Here is a 21,286-nt window from a genome sequence, read left to right as displayed (position 1 = left end):
ATCATGTTCTATGTACTTTACCTCAGTTCTTTTTTAGCATTTTCATGTTATTTGGGAATAATAACTGTTAGCTACATCAATAAGCATATACCGAATGCGATTAAGTATTTATCCTATAATATGATCTTATACTTTCACAAGTCTAAATCATTATTGGAGTATTTTTTTTCTTTTTTTTCATGACAATATTCTGCCTTCCCAACTTAGGCAGCTAGAATTTACAAGTCTTCAATTGGCGAAGGGAAAGGGAAAATTTCCTGAATTATATTTGTCCACTAAATAAGGGAATATGTGGCATATTTTGGGCCAAATTGTTTCTGTCTCGTTGGGCCGAACTAGCCCACTAACCATATTTCATGGGTTCAATTTCAAGTCATCAAACAAATAAAAACCTAAAAAAAATTGTATTAGAAGTTCACTTTGCTCAAGCTGCTCTAGGACTTCTGTTGAATTTCAGGTACGAATCTCCGCACAAAATTGGCAATTTTATCTCCTTCATTTTTTTGTTTGCAAATCATTTTATCCAACACCTTGTAGTTTTTTTTTTTTTGGTGGATTTATTGTTCTTTGTGATATGTTTGGTTCAAAATGCTTGTTCAGTTTGATTCTCCTATTTTTTATTTTTTTGTACCTCGATTTACTGCGTATGTTGTTGTATTCGGTGTCCGGAACCCACATTGGAGTTGCGTAGAGCCCATTCGAGGGAATGGCGGATTTTTCCATACCTAGGGCTCGAAACAGGTTCTAGTACTTTGTGATCGGGCAAATTTATTTGAATCAGATTTTTGTGTCAATGTTGTTCTTGTATGTGGAATTTTTTTTAATACCAGAATTGACATTTCAATAGATTGTATACGTAAACAATCTACTAGAAATCCTATCAATTATTCAGGATTGTGGAACTAGGTGATTTTCGCATAAACTTAAAAGTACTATAATTTAATCAAGAGGTGAAGGTGGCCCGGCGGAGCCATTTGGGTTGTCAGACGGCGAAACAGCACTAACGGGCCTTTTTTGGGCCAAATCGGCGGGTGTTAGACCACGGGCCTCGGGGTGGGCCCGGGCATGTTTTGGGCCGAAAATCGACCGGCGGCCCTGGGCGGGCTGTGGAGCGGGTGAGGGTGGCCCGGCGGGGTTGGCAAGGCCGTTTGCTTGGTCAAACGGGTGAAATGGTGCAAACACACCCGAATCAGTCATGATATTTTCTAGACTCGAGAGCGGAAACCTTCTAAAAACCCCAAGATGGAATTTGATCTAGTTGCACCAATAAGACTACTAAAGGTTGTAACAGAGGCAGAGTGCGAATGAAAAGCAAATGTTGCAAATAGAACATGCTCACTTGTTAATACTTTGAGTTTAAACATACCATCAGATTCAGAAATAGATTATGTACTCTTAAATGTATATCGATGTCCAAAGTCTTTTATTGGTTATAGCTTATAAGCATCAAAATGAATGGGTAATCGAATGTAAGTCGAATCATTATTTTGGAACTAATTTTGTGAAGATTTGATCACTTTGGTGATTAACAAGTGTCACATATAATAATTCCGAATAATTACAGATTTCACAACCTTAAATTTTATAAATTCAAAAGGTTTAACTGTGAGCCGTCAAAATTTTCCCAGTGCTTTTACATAAGTTCATAACTTCGTAGGTTAACATTTATTAAAGTAGGTAATTAAGCTTTTCATTCATGCTACACTTTTGTATAAAATATCCTCATACATATTGACAAAATCAAGGAGACTGTTAATTAGTCAATTATGTAAATATTCAAATCCGTTCAATTGCAACGTTATAACGAATGCAAAATTTTGAGGCAAAACTTATTATATTTTAAGATACATTGGAATTGGATTCAAAGTTCAAACAACTAGCCCCAACTAATTTTTGTGTTTGAAGCATTTGATTGATTGATTGGCTGGGTTTATTGATAAATACATGGCTTTATGTGCATTAGAACTAAGTTGATATAAATTTTTAGTTAGGGAAAACAAGTGGAGGTGGGAAAGATTAGTCTTCAATCTTTATTTCGAATTCAAATTTCAATCCTAGAAAGTGTGCGAGAACTTCAATTATTCAATACATATGTAAATGCATCGGCAGGCAAATTCTCTGTGCACTTATCTCTTATATAGCCTGCAGGAAGCTATCTTGCTTGACACATATGTGATCAGGAATTTAGAAATATCTGCGGAGACACCTCACACTTACCCCCCCCTGAAGCTAAAGTCGTTATCTTATAACCTGCAGGGAGCTAACTTGCTTGGCACGGCTGTAAAACATGAATTCAGAAGAATATCCCAAGACTCATGCCAAACCATCTGTCACTCTGTCTGGGACTGCTGAAAACTGTGCAACTGGACCCTCACTCGGTTTGGTTGACATAGGCAGCAGTGAAAATGCATATATTTTTCGTGTTGCACTTCCTGGGGTGAGGCACAAATGTAAGTACTTTTAAATGAATTGCTCTGTCGTCTATTTTGTGCTGTTGTTGTTACTATTGTCTATTTTCTAGAGTGGGTATAGGTAATGGATGCAAGTACACTGACTATTTTATGCATACACGTAATTAATGATCTCATCATGAACCTGAAATTGCCGTATGACCTCAGTGTTAAGCTTTAGCATAGAAACATAAGATCAAATTCTTCTATCATAATATGATGATTCTGAAACGAGTCATTCCTAGAAATTGGAATGTAAGAATGTATTACAAACACTCACTATCAATCAGTTCAGCTGCACCTCAGTACTTGGGGTTGGTTAGCTAAATCACCTGAATTATAAACACTTGCTGGTCAGTGGTAAAATGATTGAAGTATTAAGTTTTTGTAAAGCAGTGTTCAAATTCGGTGCAAGGGATTCATATTTACTTAATACAGGTCAACAACTTTTAAGGAGTGGAATTTAACATTCAATTGTTGTTTATACTGTTCAGGTAACATAAAATGCGACATACAGAGAGAAGGGAGAGTCCGGATAGAAGGCGTGATTACAGAGAGTGAGACTTTGAAAAACTCACCCAAGGCTTATGAGATGAAAGTTCAGCAGCTTTCTCCTCCGGGGCCTTTTACCGTATCGTTCAATTTGCCAGGACCGGTTGATCCTAGATTATGTTCCCCACAGTTTAGAGCAGATGGCATTCTGGAAGTCGTCGTCTTGAAATACCCAATACCTCTGGTTTCAGCTGAAGGCTTGCCTGAGCACTGGTTCAATGCCTCTTTCCCAGTTTCTTGAACTGTAGTTGATCTGCATTCCCTTAAGAAACAAGGGACTTACTCGTTTTGTGGCGTATGTCATGAATACAGCACAGCGTTAGGAACAACTTCCCAGCTTCTAAAAGGCCATACCTGTAAACAATTTGCCAGCGCCGACTTGATTTTCAATCAAGTGTGTACTTTTATGGGGAAAAAAACTTGGTATCGACATCTTTTCCATCTTTATCATGGTCTATGTTTTCTATGTCTATTATCATTTATCAGCTTAATGTGAGTCCACTATTTACCTGAGTACTGGGAAAACCATGAAGGGGGCAAAATTTTTAAGAAGTCAGCTACATGATATCAATCTAAAGCTGTTGATATCTCGAGTTAGCTCTAGTTTATAAATTTGTTTCAACGAAGTTTCTGCACAAAATGCTCTGTTTTCTCATAATTGTCCGGACAATGAGTTTATATGCTATTTGGAAAGCACCATCCCATCCTGATATGGTAAAGTATGTGATCAACAACCCGATGTAGTACATTGTGTGTGTTAGTATTTGGTGTTGGAGTCTTGTTTACGTGGGAGCGTAATAGTCAATATTAGGTGGGGACAATAATTGTTAGGTGTGAAGTAAGGCGCATCAGTAAGCATATATACCGGCTGATATCAAGTATTCACCCCATATATAATCTTATACTTTGACCTTTCATAACTATTGGAATTTTGTTTTTCTTTATTAACATGACAGATGATGTTGCTTGTACTAAAGCAACGACAAGATTCTGCCTTTCCCATCATAGGCAGTTGGTTAGTTGAGGGTCCAGCTCTAATTAAAGAATTCACAAGTCAACCAACCAATGAAAAACGTGAATGTTTAATATTTGTAAATTCCACAAAGTCGTCTACGTACTATACTTCAGTCCGTGCAATAAAAGAAAATCGGTTTGCCCAGAATCACGAGGTCTCAAGTTTAATTTCCAGTAGAGACAAAACAGTACTAGTTGATTTCGTCACATCTGTCCTATCCTTGTTGGACAGAGTTATCTGGCACTAGTTATTGGTACGAGGTGGCAGGTATTCCGTGGAATCAGTAATACTACAATTACAAGAAAAAAGATCTAACACTCTTTGCATGAGATTGGTAAAAACTAATGCCGAGAACCATAAATAAAACATTTAAGATATCCGTAGAGTGATTTTCTTCTATTCAAATCGTAACTGGGTCAAGCATCATTTAATATAGAGTTTGTTAATACGATGATATTATAATCAAGTTTCACAATTATTCGCATCTTCAATAGGTATCATCAGCAAGCCACACATTTCTCTAGTATTTTTTTCTAGTTCAAAGTCTTCGCTTGTCGCCTTCTCCTTCCTTTTTCCACGAAATTGCTTTCCCTTTCCATAATGTCTCAATCATCCATTTTCTTATTAAACAATAAATTGAAAGTCCATCAATGTAGTGACCCAACCCGCCCCACTAGTGATATTGTCCGGTTCTGGGTCTAGACTCACACGGTTTTAAAACGTGTCACTAGGATGTAAGACCTTCTTACTTATATACTTAGCCTCTCTGTTGTGTTGTGTTTTGTCTATGCGAGATTTCTTATCTCCAAGTAGTCTACTACTACTACTACTACATATATCCCAACTTAACAAGAAAATTCATTCTGTGTATGTTCATTCTTCTTAAACCAAGAAAATGGCACTCAAAGTCCTTACTGCTCTTGACTCAGCAAGAACACAGTACTACCACTTCAAGGCGATTATCATCGCAGGTATGGGCTTATTCACCGATGCATACGACCTCTTCTGTATCCCTCCGATCATGAAACTCATCGGTCGAATTTACTACAGATCGCCAACGGGCAATGCTAACAAACTTTATGAGGTCCCTCAGTCCGTCACATCCGCTATGGTTGTGACAGCCCTTTTAGGGACCGTTATAGGTCAGCTAGTTTTCGGCCGATTAGGTGACCTAATCGGCCGACGCAAAGTCTATGGCTTTGCACTAATGATCATGGTGTTGAGCTCATTTGGATGTGGACACTCGATATGTGCGTCTAGGACTTGTGTTTTGCTAAGTCTTGGGTTTTTTAGGTTCTTGTTGGGAGTTGGTATTGGTGGAGATTACCCTTTATCAGCTACAATTATGTCTGAATTTGCTAATAGGACAACAAGGGGTGCTTTCATTGCTGGGGTTTTCTCAATGCAAGGATTTGGAATCCTTGCTAGTTCAACTGTCACAATGATTGTCTGTTCCATCTTTAATCGTGCTTATGGAGAAAATAGTGATAATAATACACCTCATGATGCTGATTTGGCTTGGAGAATTATACTTATGATTGGTGCTGTTCCTGCTGGACTCACTTATTATTGGCGAATGATGATGCCCGAGACCGCCAGGTACGATCTCGATCCCAATTTATGTGACACATTTCAAATAGAGTAGACACATGTCTAAGTCTTGTTTTAGACCGTAAGTTTCAAATGACTTTCCAAACTCATGAGTAGCATGATTCATGGTTTATGTAGCTCTTTCATCCTCTTTATGTCTTATAGTATTTTTTTTCGATAGGTATACGGCGTTGGTCGAAAGAAATATTTCACAGGCAGCCAAGGACATGGAAAAAGTACTCGATATTTCAGCGAGTCAAATCGCTGAGGAATTTTCTACTTACTCACCAAACACACCGCCCTCTAATTATTCCCTTTTCTCCAAAACTTTCATTCATGGCCATGGCCTTGATCTTTTTGCTTGTTCAATCTCATGGTTCCTAGTTGATATTGTTTTCTATAGTAGCAATCTCTTTCAATCCCAAATATACAAAAGACATTTAAGTGATAAACACGATGTCAGTGCATTTAAAGAAGCTTTTGAAGTTGCAAGACTCCAAGCTATTATTGCAATTTGCTCAACCATTCCTGGCTATTTTGCGACAATGTACTTCATTGACCGAATTGGGAGAGTCAAAATTCAAATAATGGGATTTTTCTTCATGGCCATTAGCTTATTAGCTATGGGAATTCCATATTACTCCTATTGGAATAACAAGAGCAATGTAGGGTTCATGTTTTTGTATGGTCTAACCTTCTTCTTCTCGAATTTCGGTCCGAACACGACTACCTTCATCGTGCCCGCGGAGCTTTTCCCCGCTCGATTCAGAACAACATGTCATGGTATATCTGGAGCCATCGGAAAATTGGGCGCGATAATCGGGTCGGTAGGATTTATATGGGCATCTCATAGTAAAAAAGATGGATATAGTGATGAAGGAATTGGAATGACAGCATCGTTAATATTACTAGCTGGAGTTTGTATAGTGGGAATGATCACTACATATTTTTTTACTCGTGAGACTATGGGAAGATCACTTGAAGAAAATGAAAATATTAGTATCAATGAAGGTCCACAAAATGAAGTTGTTGGTGGTAGGGTTTGAAGATCATTATTTTTTTCCACATCTTGTGTTTGTTGGTGTGAAAATATATACATATTTTTTCCCTTTCTTGTATGTGCTTCACATAGTACTGAATTAAATTAAAATTAGGTGAGTGAGTGTACTTAATGACCATAGAATGAAGTTGATTTTGATACCAATTATACCGACTTTGTACTACGTTAAGAACACAAGCACTTTAAATTGTTAGACGATATATAAATAGAGTAAATATCAATAAAAAAATATTATATTTTTAAGACAAAATAAGGGTTTAGTTTCTAATTTATATTTTTTATGAAGAAGCGCGTAAAAAAATACTTGAAACGGAAAGAATACTTAATGTGAAAAGTTGGTTTCAACGTTGCCGGCCACAACATCATTCTCCAATAAGCTAAGGGACGACTTTCAACATGTTTCCTATTAATTAACTTTGACTTAGTTAAAGTTACTTCATTTATTTTTATTTGTCATATTAAGTCAATTTAACTAAACTTTAAAGCTAAATTGAAGTAGATTAATTTAATTTTTTTAAACTAAAAATTTGAATATTCAAAAGCTATACTGAATATTTTATAAGTTGCAATCTTTCTCATATTAATATAATGAAAAAATACATCTTAAAATACTATTGATCAAAGTTCATGTAGTTTAACTCTTGAGAAGCGAAAAGTGATAAGTAAAAATGAACGAAGGGAACAATGTTTATTTCTATCTTATCCATTAAAATGAAAATTTATGTAAGAATAATTCAATAACTATATAAGGTAGAGTTAAATCCAGGAAGAAAAAAAAAACATTAATTTATTGAGAAATTTATTACTACATCGTACGTAGAGTGTTTGTTAATAAAAGATACAGAAATAATGTTTGTTGAATCAGAAACAAAACATTAATTCAGAAAAATTACATTTAGAAAGTAGCTACTATTTTTGTTGTTTCAATTCTTTTTGGTTGGGAAAGAGACCATCTTGTTAATACCACAAAGGCCTTCTGGCTTGCCTGTATTTCTCTTCATCCTAATAAACCCCTTTTCTCCCCATTTTGGGCCCCATGAATTCTTCACAATGATGTAATCTGCTCCTTTTATAGATCCATATCCTACTGCTGACACTCCATGATCCAAATCTGTTCCACAATGCCCATCGAACACACCCTGCACGTCCATTTTCACGTTACGTTATATTATATTATATGTTCTTTATAAATTCATTTCATCGATGATATACTTTGTTTGTATATGCTACTCTTTCTGTTTCATTTTAATTTATGTGACTGCCTTTTTGTGTCAGTTCCAGAAAGAATAACAGTTTACCGGTAAAATGATGACACTTTTGTAGCAACAAAGATAGTATGACATGTGTAATACTTCATGTCGAATTGTTAAATTAGAACGCAATTAGAGAAGCATTAGGGAAGAATTAGGATGTGTTACCCCACTGTAGAATTGGAAATCTCTAGTTGAAGCTTCAATAGCCACACTCAAAGGTTGGTTAGCAAGTGCTTTCAATAGACTTTGCTCATCATTGGCTGGGACATCACGGTAACCATCAATAGTGACAACCTCAGATTCATCCTAAAACATTTAAATACCCTCAGTTAATATCAATAATTAGTATTAAGGAATTAATTAACTATTAATACTCTTAACTAGGAGTAAGCATTACTCTTTTTTCATCACAAGTGCCTTCTTCCATGAGGTAAGGATAGTCATCCTCTTTGTGAAGACCACCATTAGATACAATGAATTGAAAAGCATAATCCATTAGGCCACCATTGCAACCATTGTTATAAGTTGTGTCACAGTCTATCAGCTCTTGTTCAGACAAAGATGTCAAATTCCCTGTCTTTATTTGGTTTATTCCCTCTACTGCTGCTACAGTTGAAAATGCCCAACAACTACCTACATACAATGTGTTGCATCAATTTATTATTACAACTCTAGTGTTACATGTACATTATACATCATGTTTAATTATTGTGATCAAGATAGCTAGGTAACGTACCACATTGACCCTGGTTCTTCACAGGTGTAACGGCACCTTTTTTCCTCCAATCAACAGCCTTAGGCAGATCAACAAAATCTCTGTATTCAAATTCTTCTTGAGATAATTGTTCTCTTTTGTTGAGCAAATCTTGATCAACTCTAAGTCCCAAATACGTTTTCTTGAACTCATCATGGCTCAAATCAGAAAATTCGTTAAGACCAAGCCAATAGTTGGTAACAATCTTATTCCTCTCATCGATATGCTTCAAATTCTCCTTGAAAATCTCAAACCTATGCAGTTTCTCCTCAATGCTCTTGTAAATCTTGCCGTGTTTATCCATCCATTTCTCGAAGAGATTGATGAGCTTATCGATGCATGTCAAGTCATCAGAGGAGTATCCCACGATGGAATGATCGCGAGCCAATGAGGTGCAGGCCAGGAGGGAAATTGAAAACAAAACAAGAAGTGACAGTTTTGTAAATGAGAAGATAGCCATGTTTGTTTTTCAAACAAGTAGTAGTAGGAATATTATTTGTGTTTAGAATGAATGAGAAATGGAGAGGGTGAGTTGGGTTTATATAGAGTATGTAAGTTTGCTTAGAAGCAAAGTATGTTTTGCTATTTATATTATAAACTGTGTACATACTAGCGGAAGTAGTAGGAAATTCAGTGCACGCTGAGACTTAAAGCATGGTGCTTATTGGCTTTGGATTGAAATAAAAGTTTGTTTTTCTTTCAAGATTCAAAATTCTGATAATACATGTGATCTTTCTGTTATACTCTTTTTTCTTTCATTACAATTGCTGAATGCATACTACGAATGATTATGACTCTTGTATGGGCCCTTTAGTTAATAGTGTGCCTTACCATGCACAAGGCCCAAATAACCGTTTGGGTTAGAGCCCAATCAACATTATCATTTGTAGGTACATGGCTGATTGATTCACCTGCCGCTGGATCGATGAAGAATATGATTGATTCACCTGCCGCTAGATCAACATTATCATTTCTTTCTTCTCCTCTCCTCTCCTCATAGTCAAGTGGGTTGGTGACGACTTCTTTTGGAAGGATTTGATCGTCAACGTTTCAAATTTTGATCCATTTTTGACAAATATTAGGCCATTTTGTCAAATCCGAAGAAGGATTGGTATGACTTCATTTTATAATTTATACCCAACCTAACTATCATGCTTGTTGAATCAGTAACAAGCTATATCCAATCTTCATGATTTCAAAGCAACATAAAAACAAATAAGTTTGTGACATGAAAGTAATGCTTAACATAGTTGCCTTGATGGATTAATTACAGATCATATTGGATCCATCACAAAATTCTCTATCTCCCATTTTTTTTTGCAGAATTTAGAAACCAGAAGTGACGGGTCGGGTCCCATAGTATAATCATTCATCATCAATCATTCTTAAAAAATGTAAATGTAATTAATGACATCATCAAAAGACATTCAACAGCTTCCATCGCATCACTAGTCACCAGTCATGACACTAACCTAAGAACAACGACTTTAAAGGTAGTATTAATTAGCTTAAAACAGCTATCAAATATTGTACACCCTCCGATTCATTTTATTTGATATTATCACAAATGTCATATAATAGAATATTTAAGATTAAAAAGGCAACACGTGTCAATAGATCTTCATGTTTTTATGTATTAAAACTTACGTCAAACTAACTTATTACAAATAAATTGATACGGAGAATATAATCAAGTAATAGACAAGGTTATATATATTCATACTTAAAGAAAATATCTTAGCACATATATAAATGATGAAAACCTTAAGGAGCAAACAAGCAACATGCAGGTTTCAGAATATAATAGAGCAGCCTGAATTAATTACATATAGCTAGAGGGCTAACTCTATCTTTATATATATATATAGGAAGAGAGGAGGGGGGGATGACATAAGAATACTAGTCATATACTATAACTAATTACTAGCTATATATCATCCTACTGTAGCTATATATATAGCTGGCTAGAGATTGAGAGGCCAAGATTCTGCAGCAATTTTGATGGGACAATTGTCCATGACGACGTTATTATTGAAATTGCATGATATTCCCTCCATGCCCCCTAAACTACTCCAATCTGAAATGTTCATCATCCCATAAGCATTTTGATCATTAATGTAGCAACCAGAATAGTTTCCTTCTGTTTTCATCGTCTCTGCTTCGTTTTTCTCGGACGAAGTGCAAAGTTGTTGATTGATGAAGAGCATATTGGATGAGTTCTTGTTTGTGTCTACATGATCTTGTTTGGTAGTAGCAGAATTATTTATGGTAGGAGTAGTACCATTATTATTATTCATTGGGAAGAGGTTTGTTTGGGAAACATTATTGTTATTACTATTGATAAAGAGAGATTTGAGGAGGTCGTTTTCATGGGGGTGAAATAGATAAAGGTTTTGCAGTGATTGCACTGCTGATGAGTTGTGTAATATTTGCAATGACTCAGCTTGCTGCTTCTGCCATAATGTTGTTGTATTATTTGTGCTTGTTTTTGGATTTGGTGTTAAAGGTGAATTCAGAGCTGTGTTATGAAAAGTTGAGGCTGCTGCTGATGACCATGTTTTAAGAGTGGGGTACCCACCACCAGCTTCATATAATATTGGATTTTTCTTCTCCCCTATCCCTACCTTGTGAAGTATTCTGCATATCACCCATTCCTCCTGCAAATACATATCGCAAATTAAAGCCCCTAAGCTATGTTGCACCGGTGTAATCACGCAAATCGGAATCTAGGAGAGGTAAAGTATATGCAAATCTTACCCTACATTAAAAATAAAAAGATTGTTTTCAATAGACTCTTAGATTGTCGTGTACCTTATAAGAATGGTTGTAAAATGATTATACATATTGTAACTTGTAAGTACTTCCTAGGTCATGAAAGCATAAAGAAAAAATGACATCATCGAAAATTAAACACGGTGAAATGTTCATTTATTCATCAAAAGAAACGTCTTTTTTGAAGTCCAAACTTCTACGAAACATTCTGTGAATCAAAATAAGTTGTCAAGAGTATCTCGGGTCACCCTATGTCGGATTCCTCAAATATACATTATATTTTAAAAATTCCTATTAACACGCACCAAGTAATAGCTAGCTAGCTAATAAGTCTCTACATATGTTAGAAGTAACAACAACTCATGAATACAAAATCAAAGCCACATGTTTAGATTAGGTTAGGGAATATGAAATTCACAACACCAAAATGATTTTCACTATACATGTTATGAATCAGAAAATGGTGAAAAAGAGTACTATAACCACAACACCTTCATTCATCTATCCATCCATCAATCAATCAATCAATTCATCCACATCTCATCAATTAAAATCACGAGCTCCACTTACTAAACAAGTCAACCCAAAAAAAGACAAAAAACCATATAGCAGACCCTACAATTATAGCTCTACACATTTTCTCCATTTTTTCCCCACAAACCAATGAATAATAAAATCAGAAAACAATTAACGGTAACATAGAACTAAGTTAAAATATGACAAATAAATTAAAAGGGGAGGAGTAAATGAAATTAAAGTTACCTTAGAAGAGTAACGATAGGAGAAATCACCATCAAGACGATATTCATGCATGACCCATTTGGTTTTTTCACCTCTTGGAGCTCTACCTTTGTAAAAAACAAGTGTTTTCTTCATGCCAAGGAGTGCTTTGTTAGTTGCACTGTACACTTCCCTGTCTTTCCCAGTTGCTTTCCAGTAACCCGCTCCGGTTGCCCGGTTCGTTCTTAACCCGGTTGGATACTTTCTGTCCCTTAAGCTAAAGAAATACCACTCTCTTTCCCCCATCTTTGCCACTTCTGTAATACACATTCCATGTACCAGTCATCATCTTGGTGGAATATAACCTTAAAGTTCTTAATCTTGTCTTTGTTAAATCAGTTAATGAATAGAGACAAGCCACACATTTTCTTTCAAGGGTAGATTTGATACATAGTACAAGTATATATTGTTTTAAAGAAATTGGTAACTCATTAATGATATGAAGGTATACCAAAGAGAGAGAGATATACCTAAAAAATAATTATAGGTAGAAAGATAACATGCTCAGACCCTTTGTTTTTAGCTTTCTCTGAATAGTGCAACTTTGTAGGGAAAAAAAAAAGTACTCATGAGATATATATTATATGAGAGAAGATACTGGAAGTATTTAGACAAGAATCTAGCTCCAATAAATACTCTATACTGTTGCAAAGGAAATAAAGGGAGCAAATATTATTAGTACTGAAGATGGATATATGGCCTCTCTCATTAAATATTTCTAATAACAAAAGCCATAAAGAATACACTAAACAGTTAGTACCTCTGCCATATATAATTTCCATCACATGTTTACACAATATGGGACAAACTCCAAACTCAAAAACCATGTTGGATACAAGGGAGTTAAAAAAACATAAACTTCTTTTTGAGTAATTACTCCCCTCCATTTCAATTTACTTAAACATAAAGTTTAAGAAAGTAAAAAAGATTTATGAATTTTGTAATCTTAAATTAAAAAATAAGTAGAAAGCACAAAAATTGCACTTTTAATCTTGTAGTCATGTGGAAAAATTAGAACTAAAGAATTACTAGAATTTTTTTCTCTTTTACAACATACTAAAAATGAAAGTAAGAAAAATAAATTGAAACGGTGGGAGTAGTATGATAATTAATAATTACCTGGAAGTTCCCAGGGCTCACATCTGTTGAGATCAACTTCAGCAATTTGAATACCACAAAAAGAGCCATTGAAAACCTTAGAGGCTAAGTAAAAAGTGATAAGTTCTTCATCAGTAGGATGAAACCTAAAACCAGGTGGAAGACCTTGTCCATTCTCATCCTCTCTATTCAGTTCACACAATATTTCTTCCATTGCCAACATCATCTCTCTCTCACTCTCTCTCTCTCTAAAGATGTGAAGTGGTGATTGATTTTCAAGATATGTGGTAGCTGGTTATAAAAAAGTGGAGAATTATTAGTGTTATATATACAAATTAAAGAGAAAAAGAAAATAAAACAAAATAGGCACTGAAACCAAAGGAGAAAGGGAAGTATGAGAGGAGAGAGTAATGAAGTTGTGGAACAAGTGGAAAAAATAAGATGGGGTACAGTAGGGTCTTAACTTATATACATCGATATATAGTATTAGTATAAAATAATTAATTTTACATGATCTGGTTATGTAGAAAATAAACTGATCATAACAGTAGGATTTATAATCTTAAAATTAAAAGCAAATCACATATTAGTATAAGTGTATAACAAAAGGTGGGATTGACAGTGTAAATCATTTTTTATATTACGATGTCTCTTAAAAAGATATGAATGAAACTTTTCATAAATATACATATGTAATCTTGATAATTATTAGGTCACATATTTGCTTGTTATAACAACACAGTAACTTTTTTTTTTCTTTATTTTTAACATGTGATATATAATTGATATTTCCATCTAAAAAGACTCTTAACAACTGAATTTCTGACGCATTTCTGCCGAAAATTCTCATATTTTTAATAATAATGCAATGTGCAAAAAAAAAATTACATCCTGTAGAAGATTATTTCATTTATTAACTTTTACTTATCATATTTGCTTTTTGAGATTTGAATTGTGTGAATTTTGACCACATCTTAAGATGTATTTTTTTCAACATATCAAATAAAAAGAATTGCAGCTCATAGTATTTTTTTCACATTAATCTAGAAGGGTAAGGGTGTGGAATTAACTAACTATAAGAAGTATGAATAAATTATTATTATTATGAGAAGGGTGATCGAGGAAGGTGAGCTAGTATTAAATGAAGATTGACAAGAGAGGGGAGACTATGGAATTGGAACCGCATCACCTGAAATGGGTACGTACCAAAATAGGTAAAAGAGAGATACATTTAGGAAAACGAGAGATTTTGGGAGTCTGTAGAATTTCTTTCTTTTGTTTGTTTGGTGGAGACAGAAAATTAAAAAGAGAGAGTAAATGCAAATGGATTGGTTTGGTGGACTGGAAGGTGGAAGCTAGGAAGAAAGAGATAGATTTATGCGTGCTCGTGTGAGCATGTTTTTTAACATAGCTTCCTACTGTTGCAGTCACATACTACTATATATTACTAGTAAGTGAGTATTTCTTTTGGGGCAGATAGATGGGATGGGGTTAATCAGACACATAATACTACACTGGGAAAAGGACGTTATGGGGTGATATCACTCCTCTACCCCCTATACATCTATCTCCTACTATTCTCTTTATTGTAATTTAAATTTGTTGGGAAAAAATAAAATTGGAGTATTCTTGAAATATATACTAGAGTAGACATGTTGGTGTTATCCATGACTTTTAATTATCAGGATACTTAGCTAAATAGATTTTACGTTATCTAAATTCATTGACTATCAAGTATGTATCCAAGATCTTTAATACTATAAGGTAACAAAGAGACCGATGCGGATGCGTCATACTAATATGGATTGGATGACATGGAGCTCCACCTAAATTAAAGGTCATAGCATCAGTGGAGTGGTGATTAGGCTGATTATGATGTTGTGTGATGCATATAGTGTTGTTCGGTTAAGAACTCGCATGTCCACAACATGAAGGTTATGGAAATAAAGGCATCACCAAGATGAGTGTGCGGTAAACAAAGAGGTATAAGATTAGAAATAAAGGCGGCAGGAGTAGTGTCAATGACGAACAAAATAAGAGAAGTGAGATTGATCAAATGGTTCAGAAAGTCAGCTTAATATTATTTGTCCTCCTTCTATATATACTTGTAGGGGTCATTTGGTGTATGAGGTATATATTATAATAGCCCCGAAATAAAATGTATGATTTATTAGACCTATTAGTTAAAGGTACTGTCCTCTCTCACGTAAGCCTAAGTGAACTACACTTTGGTCTATATAATACTATAGAAGTTGGCCATCTTTTTATAATTAAACATTGGTAGGGAGTCATCAGTACCTATATGATAGTGGCAGGGGCCTGGAGGTATCTAAATACTACTCATGTGTATTTTATAACATGAAGAAATCTGAATGAAGATTTATATGCAGTTGCACACGTACATTAACCTGCTCCCCTGCCACCCTCCCACTATTCCCTACCTAGCTAGCTATCTAAATATTACACCATCCCTACGTAAAGTCCATAGCTTTCCAAAAATTATTTACTTCTCCTTCCTTTTCTCCAATTCAACTAAAATATCCTTAATTTCAATTTTCTACATGAAAATCAAACCAATAAATTGAATGGAGGGAGTAATTTCTTCCTTTGATATGTTTCCTTACTGTGATTTTTACCTCTGAAGTGAAGTGAAGTGATGATGGTTCCAAAAGATTTACAACTACTAAACAACATAAAATGTTTTGTCAGGGAATTTATGTATTTCTACTAGTACTTTATCTTGTAAATCTGAGTCTTCTCTCTCTCTATATATATATATATTAATTGCAAGCACAATATACATATATGATATAACCTTGATATATATACAAATATATATGGGGTCGTAATAAATAAATAAATAAATAAATATACAGTGTTGGTGGGTAGATCTCACATCTGGAATTAATTGGAAAATGTTGGGAGGGAGGGGTCTCTGACTACTTCAGCGCCGTCCTCAATATATTTTAGACAATAATATTACAATGGCCATGCTTGATGGAGACTTGACGCTTTACTTTGCTAGTACGTATAGATATAAAAAGGTACCTCTTCTCTAAATACTTATATTACTTGATTTACCCAGTAATATATCCAGCGTATTTCCACAAGTAAAATTTGAAGACGGTAAAATCTATATACGCATGTCTAGTTACCTTCAATCTATACAATAGTAGAATATATGTGTACACGGGCCTTACCCATACAAGGGATTGGCCTATACTCTAATTTTATTTATAGTGCATGTCATATTATCGTATTCATTTTCTTGTATAAAACAACTGTTTTTCTACTAATTCTCATGTGAAATTTTGTTTGAATTAACATTCAGTAATATTATAGAGAGGGTTCAGGAACCAGGATTGAATGAAGTTGAAAATGATTTATATACATTATAATAACACAAACCTATATATCCAAAATAGTGTGTATACAACTTCATTTTATCTAAACTAAATAGAAAGGCTATTTTTCATACATCTTTGATTAAAAAAATATAAAAGATGATATATACATATACATACATATATATATATATATATAATCTATAATATATTAAAAGTGTGAACATCTTTAGAAAAGTGATTTGATTATCGTAATATCTCTATTAGTTTGTTATTTTGTGGTAATTTACAGTTCGTTAATGAATCTCGATCGACTTTGAGAATTTTTTGTGTGTAAAATTTAAATTTAATTGTATTGTTTTGATATCACTTTTATCGTATTATTTTATTGCAGTTTACAGGTGATAGATAAATGTTGGTCATCTCTGAGGAATTTTTTATGTAAAGGTTAGGTTTAATTATATTATTTTGATATCTCTATTATCATATCATTTTGTTATTGTTTACAAATGGTAGATGAGTCTCAGACGACTTTAAAAAAAAATTGTGTGTAAAAATTATATTTAATTGTATTATTTTGATGTCTCTATCATTTGTATTGTTTTGTTGCAATTTACAGATGCTAGATGAATGTCGATCGATTTTTAAAAATATTTTTGGTAAAGGTTAGGTTTAATAAATAAATTCTCCAATCTTTACATACTCAAAAGATATTAAATTTAATTGTTATATTCATCTTTATTATTTAAATAAATACTCTAGTTAATGTAATATTTAAACTAATTAAAGTGAGGTAGGTACACACATAAAACGCATACACCTAAATTAGTATATATACATGGAGTGAATTTAGAGAGGATGGATTGAATTTGGAAGATTAGTAAACATGAATAGTAAGAAGAACAGGTACGTTCGTGTGAGGGCGGCTGTCATCAGACATTACACTACTAATTAAAGTTTGTCTCCATATGAATTTATTCTCAATTAAAAATTATATTATTTATATATAATTAAAATTATATTTATGCATGTTTGAATTAGTTTGAATTTTCTTAATAAAAATTTTGTGTGTATGTAACCTATAGCCACCCACCACGTCACCACCATATATCTCCAGCGTCAGCTACCATCAGCACTATTAACTAGCCAGTCTCAGACCTAGTGGTATGGAAGGCCACCCCCTACTTTCTGCTTTTTAGTGGCTTGTACCACACCAAATCCAAGTGTTTATTTGTTTCTCTCTTTCCAACACACAGATTCTCACATACCATATATTTCTCTCTCTTCAATACTATCTACTTTCTCAAAATTTAATAGTAATCCTAATTCCTAGCTCGTCCTACTTAAGTTCAAAATTCGAAAGGTATGAATATAAGTTAGTTGCATTATTGTGATGCATGCAGCATGTTGGAAGTATGTTTATCCAAACCAATACACGTAATAATATCAAGTATAATTAAAAAGTTTGAACCTACCATATTAAAATTCAATTAAAAATCTTATGGATTGAGCTAACCTTTGGATTTGGCCTTGGCCCACATATCCAGACCTTCATTCAATATTTCCCAACTGCCCTATCTATTAGCCTCACCTCTTTTCTTCAGTTTTGGTACAAACTTGAAAATATTCAGGTCCAATAGTTCAAAAGCTAATTTATTAAAGAAGGGTTCTTTTAGTAAAAATGATTCGCGGCTTATCTAGAAATTCTTAGCTTATTTTTAACATTTTTAGTCAAAAGTCATAAGTTGAGACGTAGTAATAGTTTGTTTCGAAATATTGCAGAATACACTAGATTTGTGCACAAATGCAATACAATATATCCGCGCCACTTCATTTCATTGTATTTTATGAAATACACGGGTATCATCGTCATTAACCACCCTAGCTCTCACAAACGGAATGTATTTTGCTATTAAACTCAAACTCTCGCGATGTATCATATTTTATAAATAAAATCGTTCTTACGAGCTATAATTGGTGCATGCTAATCCATTCCCAATGATTTTCAAGTTTGAACTTGATCTATCTATATATGCACTTATAAGCTATACTAACTATTTATTGAATCCTAGTTACTAAGGAATAATTGATTAAATGACAATTCATAATCATTCACTTAAAATTCGTCTACTACACCTTCAAACAACGACGTGAAGTGGGACGTGTACCTACCTAGAATAGATTTTTTAATTTTTCATCATAGCTTGGAAATTAAGAATCACAAAGTGACGAAACAGTCTTAACTAATTAAGGGTTCATGAAATTATTGATTTGTAACAAACACAAAATATTATTTCCATATCTTAATAAATACAATATATATATATATAAATATATACACAGAGGAAAGAGCATAGTTACTTAAGCTTAAGAATACATGGTATTCCTATATAATATGTGTAAGATTTTGCTCCAATTTAATATACTAGTCGAAATTCCCTTGCACCTAGATAAATTTTATGCTATAATAATCACATCGAGTCGGGACTACTGAAAACAGTTTTCTTACCTCACCTTTGAGGTAGCAGTACAAATTACTTACACTCTACTCTCTCTAGACCTCACTTTGTGGGAATATACATACTGAATATATTGTTATTGTTACTGCTATTGAATAATTACATCGAGACTCGCAGGTTTCATGAGATTCAAGTTCAATAATTTTAACTTCATGTCTTCATTTCAATTTTGTTATCTGTCCTGAGCCGGGAGTCTATCGGAAACAGTCTCTCTAGGCAGTGGTATGGATTGTGTACACTTTACCTTCCCCTAACCCCACTTTGTGAGAATACATTGGGTATGTTGTTGTTGTCCTCGTCTTCCTCGTTTCGATTTTTTCTTAGCCCCAAGAAAGGATATTTTTTTTTTTTTTTAATTTTGCCCGAGCTAATTCATCTCCATCAACATCAAGGCAACAAAACTAGTAGATGATTTTTCTGAAAATAAGCTGTGTTTGAACTTTCCTAATACACAATGAGAAAAAAAAAAATCATGAATGAACCCCTAATCAATAGTTTATTTCTCTAATACATATAATTATGATTCTAAAGTAATCACTAATTTAACCACTGACTAAATGCTAAACCCTGGAGAAGACAAGTGTGATTAATTAGACAGCAAAGCATAAAGTAAAGTTGCATTGTCAAATTCATTAGTGGTTTGATTAAAGTGAAAATAGTCTTAATTTTTCTGTTAAGAAAAAGCCAAAATAGCATCAATACAGTGGTTATGATAATAATGGGATTTTACTTTATATTAAGAATATAATAATAATAATAATTATTATTATTATTAGATATTATTATCAGCAATAATCAAAGAGCAACGGCCCTAAATCACCCATGATGCACCTTCCACAAGACGTTTTAAAATTTTCCTTTTGTTTTTCCAAACATCCCATCACTTGTATCACTTTACACTAATTTAATTAATTCTAGATTCATGATTCTCTTCCTTAATAATTATTAGTATTAAAAAAGAATATGGTTTTCAATGTTATCCCACAAATGAATTTAAGGAGAGAGTAGATATCAACAATCTTAATCTTGGACGGTAAAGAAGTTGTTCAGATAAATCCTCGATTCAAAGAAAAGCATATCAAAATAATTTGTGTAAAACAATACTATAACAAAATAATAAAATAATAAAAATACAAAACAAAAAAAAAATGAAGAAAAATCGAAGCAACGCTTAAAGTTTGAAAATCTCCTAAAATATTAATCATTTGATGACATATTCCTAAGTAAGAATGATTTTCATTTAAGAATATCTACAATTAACTTTTAGTGTCCTTCCTATTTAACTTTACTACTTTAGGATCTTGTTTTAAATATCATATATTTTTCATAACTTTCTATTATAATTTATATTGTAATAAATATACACTTGATAATACGGATATCACTAACATGAGCATTAAAAGGAATTACAAAAATAAATCCTCTTATTATAAGCAATGAAATCAAGAGGATGGTACTCGCAAAACACTAATTAATTAATTGATTTTTGACACGTTATCCTTTTCTCCATTATTGGATGAATTTATTTAATTTTGTGTTATTAAAATTTCTATGTAATTAAACATTATCCTTTTTATTTTAAAAAAGGAATTACCGTTTAAAATAGTAAATAATTTGTTTAATTTCACCTTAATGGATGTATTTGCTATTAGCAAGTATTTATGTATCAATAGAAATCGGTAAGAAATAGAGCTAATGTGGAGTGTATATTATACTTCCAAAGAAAAATGATTTTGTATCTTTTTATGATTTATTAAAAATAAGAAAAAAAATCTTTCTACCTTAATTAACCACCCAATAAAAATTTTACTTTTTTGATGCAAGATGATTGTCTAAGCCTCAAAATTTATCGTCAATTAGAACAAAATACTTAAAAGCAAGTTATATGATCGATAAAGCTTTGATAGAGTGATAATTATTCTTTAATCCTTAACCAGAGTTATCGAATTGTGAACTTCTCAATCAAATTCTTCTTTAGTTGAGTTTCAATACGAATATCATATGCGAAAGGAGAAAAAAAAATCAAGTTACGTACACAAGTTTTGTTGGTAGATTGTGCCTTTACCCTCTATAATTTTGTACTCATTTGGCTCAAAGAT

The 21,286-nt window shown here is 33.3% G+C and overlaps 4 protein-coding genes across 4 annotated transcripts; 2 read left to right on the top strand and 2 right to left on the bottom strand.

Moving 5' to 3' along the window:
* Positions 1-307: 307 nt before the first annotated feature.
* Positions 308-3,449, top strand: LOC107866765 (increased DNA methylation 3). The gene is made up of 3 exons (XM_016712728.2): positions 308-457; positions 2,257-2,450; positions 2,945-3,449. The coding sequence occupies exons 2-3, from the start codon at positions 2,288-2,290 to the stop codon at positions 3,241-3,243; spliced, it is 462 nt and encodes a 153-aa protein (XP_016568214.1). The 5' UTR covers positions 308-457; positions 2,257-2,287; the 3' UTR covers positions 3,244-3,449.
* Positions 3,450-3,492: 43 nt separating this feature from the next.
* LOC107866766 (probable inorganic phosphate transporter 1-9) lies at positions 3,493-6,725 on the top strand. The gene is made up of 2 exons (XM_016712729.2): positions 3,493-5,616; positions 5,789-6,725. Exons 1-2 carry the CDS (start codon positions 4,913-4,915, stop codon positions 6,651-6,653), a joined length of 1,569 nt encoding a protein of 522 aa, XP_016568215.1. The 5' UTR covers positions 3,493-4,912; the 3' UTR covers positions 6,654-6,725.
* Positions 6,726-7,436: 711 nt separating this feature from the next.
* LOC107866767 (cysteine protease XCP1) lies at positions 7,437-9,186 on the bottom strand. The gene is made up of 4 exons (XM_016712730.2): positions 8,657-9,186; positions 8,318-8,553; positions 8,086-8,226; positions 7,437-7,806 (listed from the first exon to the last, which is right to left on the bottom strand). The coding sequence occupies exons 1-4, from the start codon at positions 9,132-9,134 to the stop codon at positions 7,591-7,593; spliced, it is 1,071 nt and encodes a 356-aa protein (XP_016568216.2). The 5' UTR covers positions 9,135-9,186; the 3' UTR covers positions 7,437-7,590.
* Positions 9,187-9,332: 146 nt separating this feature from the next.
* On the bottom strand, positions 9,333-13,757 carry LOC107869374 (protein CUP-SHAPED COTYLEDON 3). Its single transcript, XM_016715911.2, has 3 exons — positions 13,346-13,757; positions 12,209-12,483; positions 9,333-11,331 (listed from the first exon to the last, which is right to left on the bottom strand). Exons 1-3 carry the CDS (start codon positions 13,548-13,550, stop codon positions 10,639-10,641), a joined length of 1,173 nt encoding a protein of 390 aa, XP_016571397.1. The 5' UTR covers positions 13,551-13,757; the 3' UTR covers positions 9,333-10,638.
* Positions 13,758-21,286: the final 7,529 nt, after the last annotated feature.

Source organism: Capsicum annuum, chromosome 4 (assembly GCF_002878395.1).
Source record: "Capsicum annuum cultivar UCD-10X-F1 chromosome 4, UCD10Xv1.1, whole genome shotgun sequence".
NCBI lineage: Eukaryota > Viridiplantae > Streptophyta > Magnoliopsida > Solanales > Solanaceae > Capsicum > Capsicum annuum.
Note: the sequence above shows the minus strand (reverse complement) of the source record. Positions and strands in the feature narration are given on the sequence as shown.

Excerpts from the sequence above, each read along its gene's own strand:
- LOC107869374 (XM_016715911.2), bottom strand. The coding sequence starts at position 13,550 with ATGATGTTGGCAATGGAAGAAATATTGTGTGAACTGAATAGAGAGGAT. Across the intron at positions 12,484-13,345 it reads TGAGCCCTGGGAACTTCCAG|AAGTGGCAAAGATGGGGGAA; the intron begins GTAATTATTAAT and ends TGTGTATTACAG. Across the intron at positions 11,332-12,208 it reads CCTATCGTTACTCTTCTAAG|GAGGAATGGGTGATATGCAG; the intron begins GTAACTTTAATT and ends ATGTATTTGCAG.
- LOC107866767 (XM_016712730.2), bottom strand. The coding sequence starts at position 9,134 with ATGGCTATCTTCTCATTTACAAAACTGTCACTTCTTGTTTTGTTTTCA. Across the intron at positions 8,227-8,317 it reads GCACTTGTGATGAAAAAAGA|GATGAATCTGAGGTTGTCAC; the intron begins GTAATGCTTACT and ends TAAATGTTTTAG. Across the intron at positions 7,807-8,085 it reads ATTTCCAATTCTACAGTGGG|GGTGTGTTCGATGGGCATTG; the intron begins GTAACACATCCT and ends ATGGACGTGCAG.
- LOC107866766 (XM_016712729.2), top strand. The coding sequence starts at position 4,913 with ATGGCACTCAAAGTCCTTACTGCTCTTGACTCAGCAAGAACACAGTAC. Across the intron at positions 5,617-5,788 it reads ATGATGCCCGAGACCGCCAG|GTATACGGCGTTGGTCGAAA; the intron begins GTACGATCTCGA and ends TTTTTTCGATAG.
- LOC107866765 (XM_016712728.2), top strand. The coding sequence starts at position 2,288 with ATGAATTCAGAAGAATATCCCAAGACTCATGCCAAACCATCTGTCACT. Across the intron at positions 2,451-2,944 it reads TCCTGGGGTGAGGCACAAAT|GTAACATAAAATGCGACATA; the intron begins GTAAGTACTTTT and ends TATACTGTTCAG.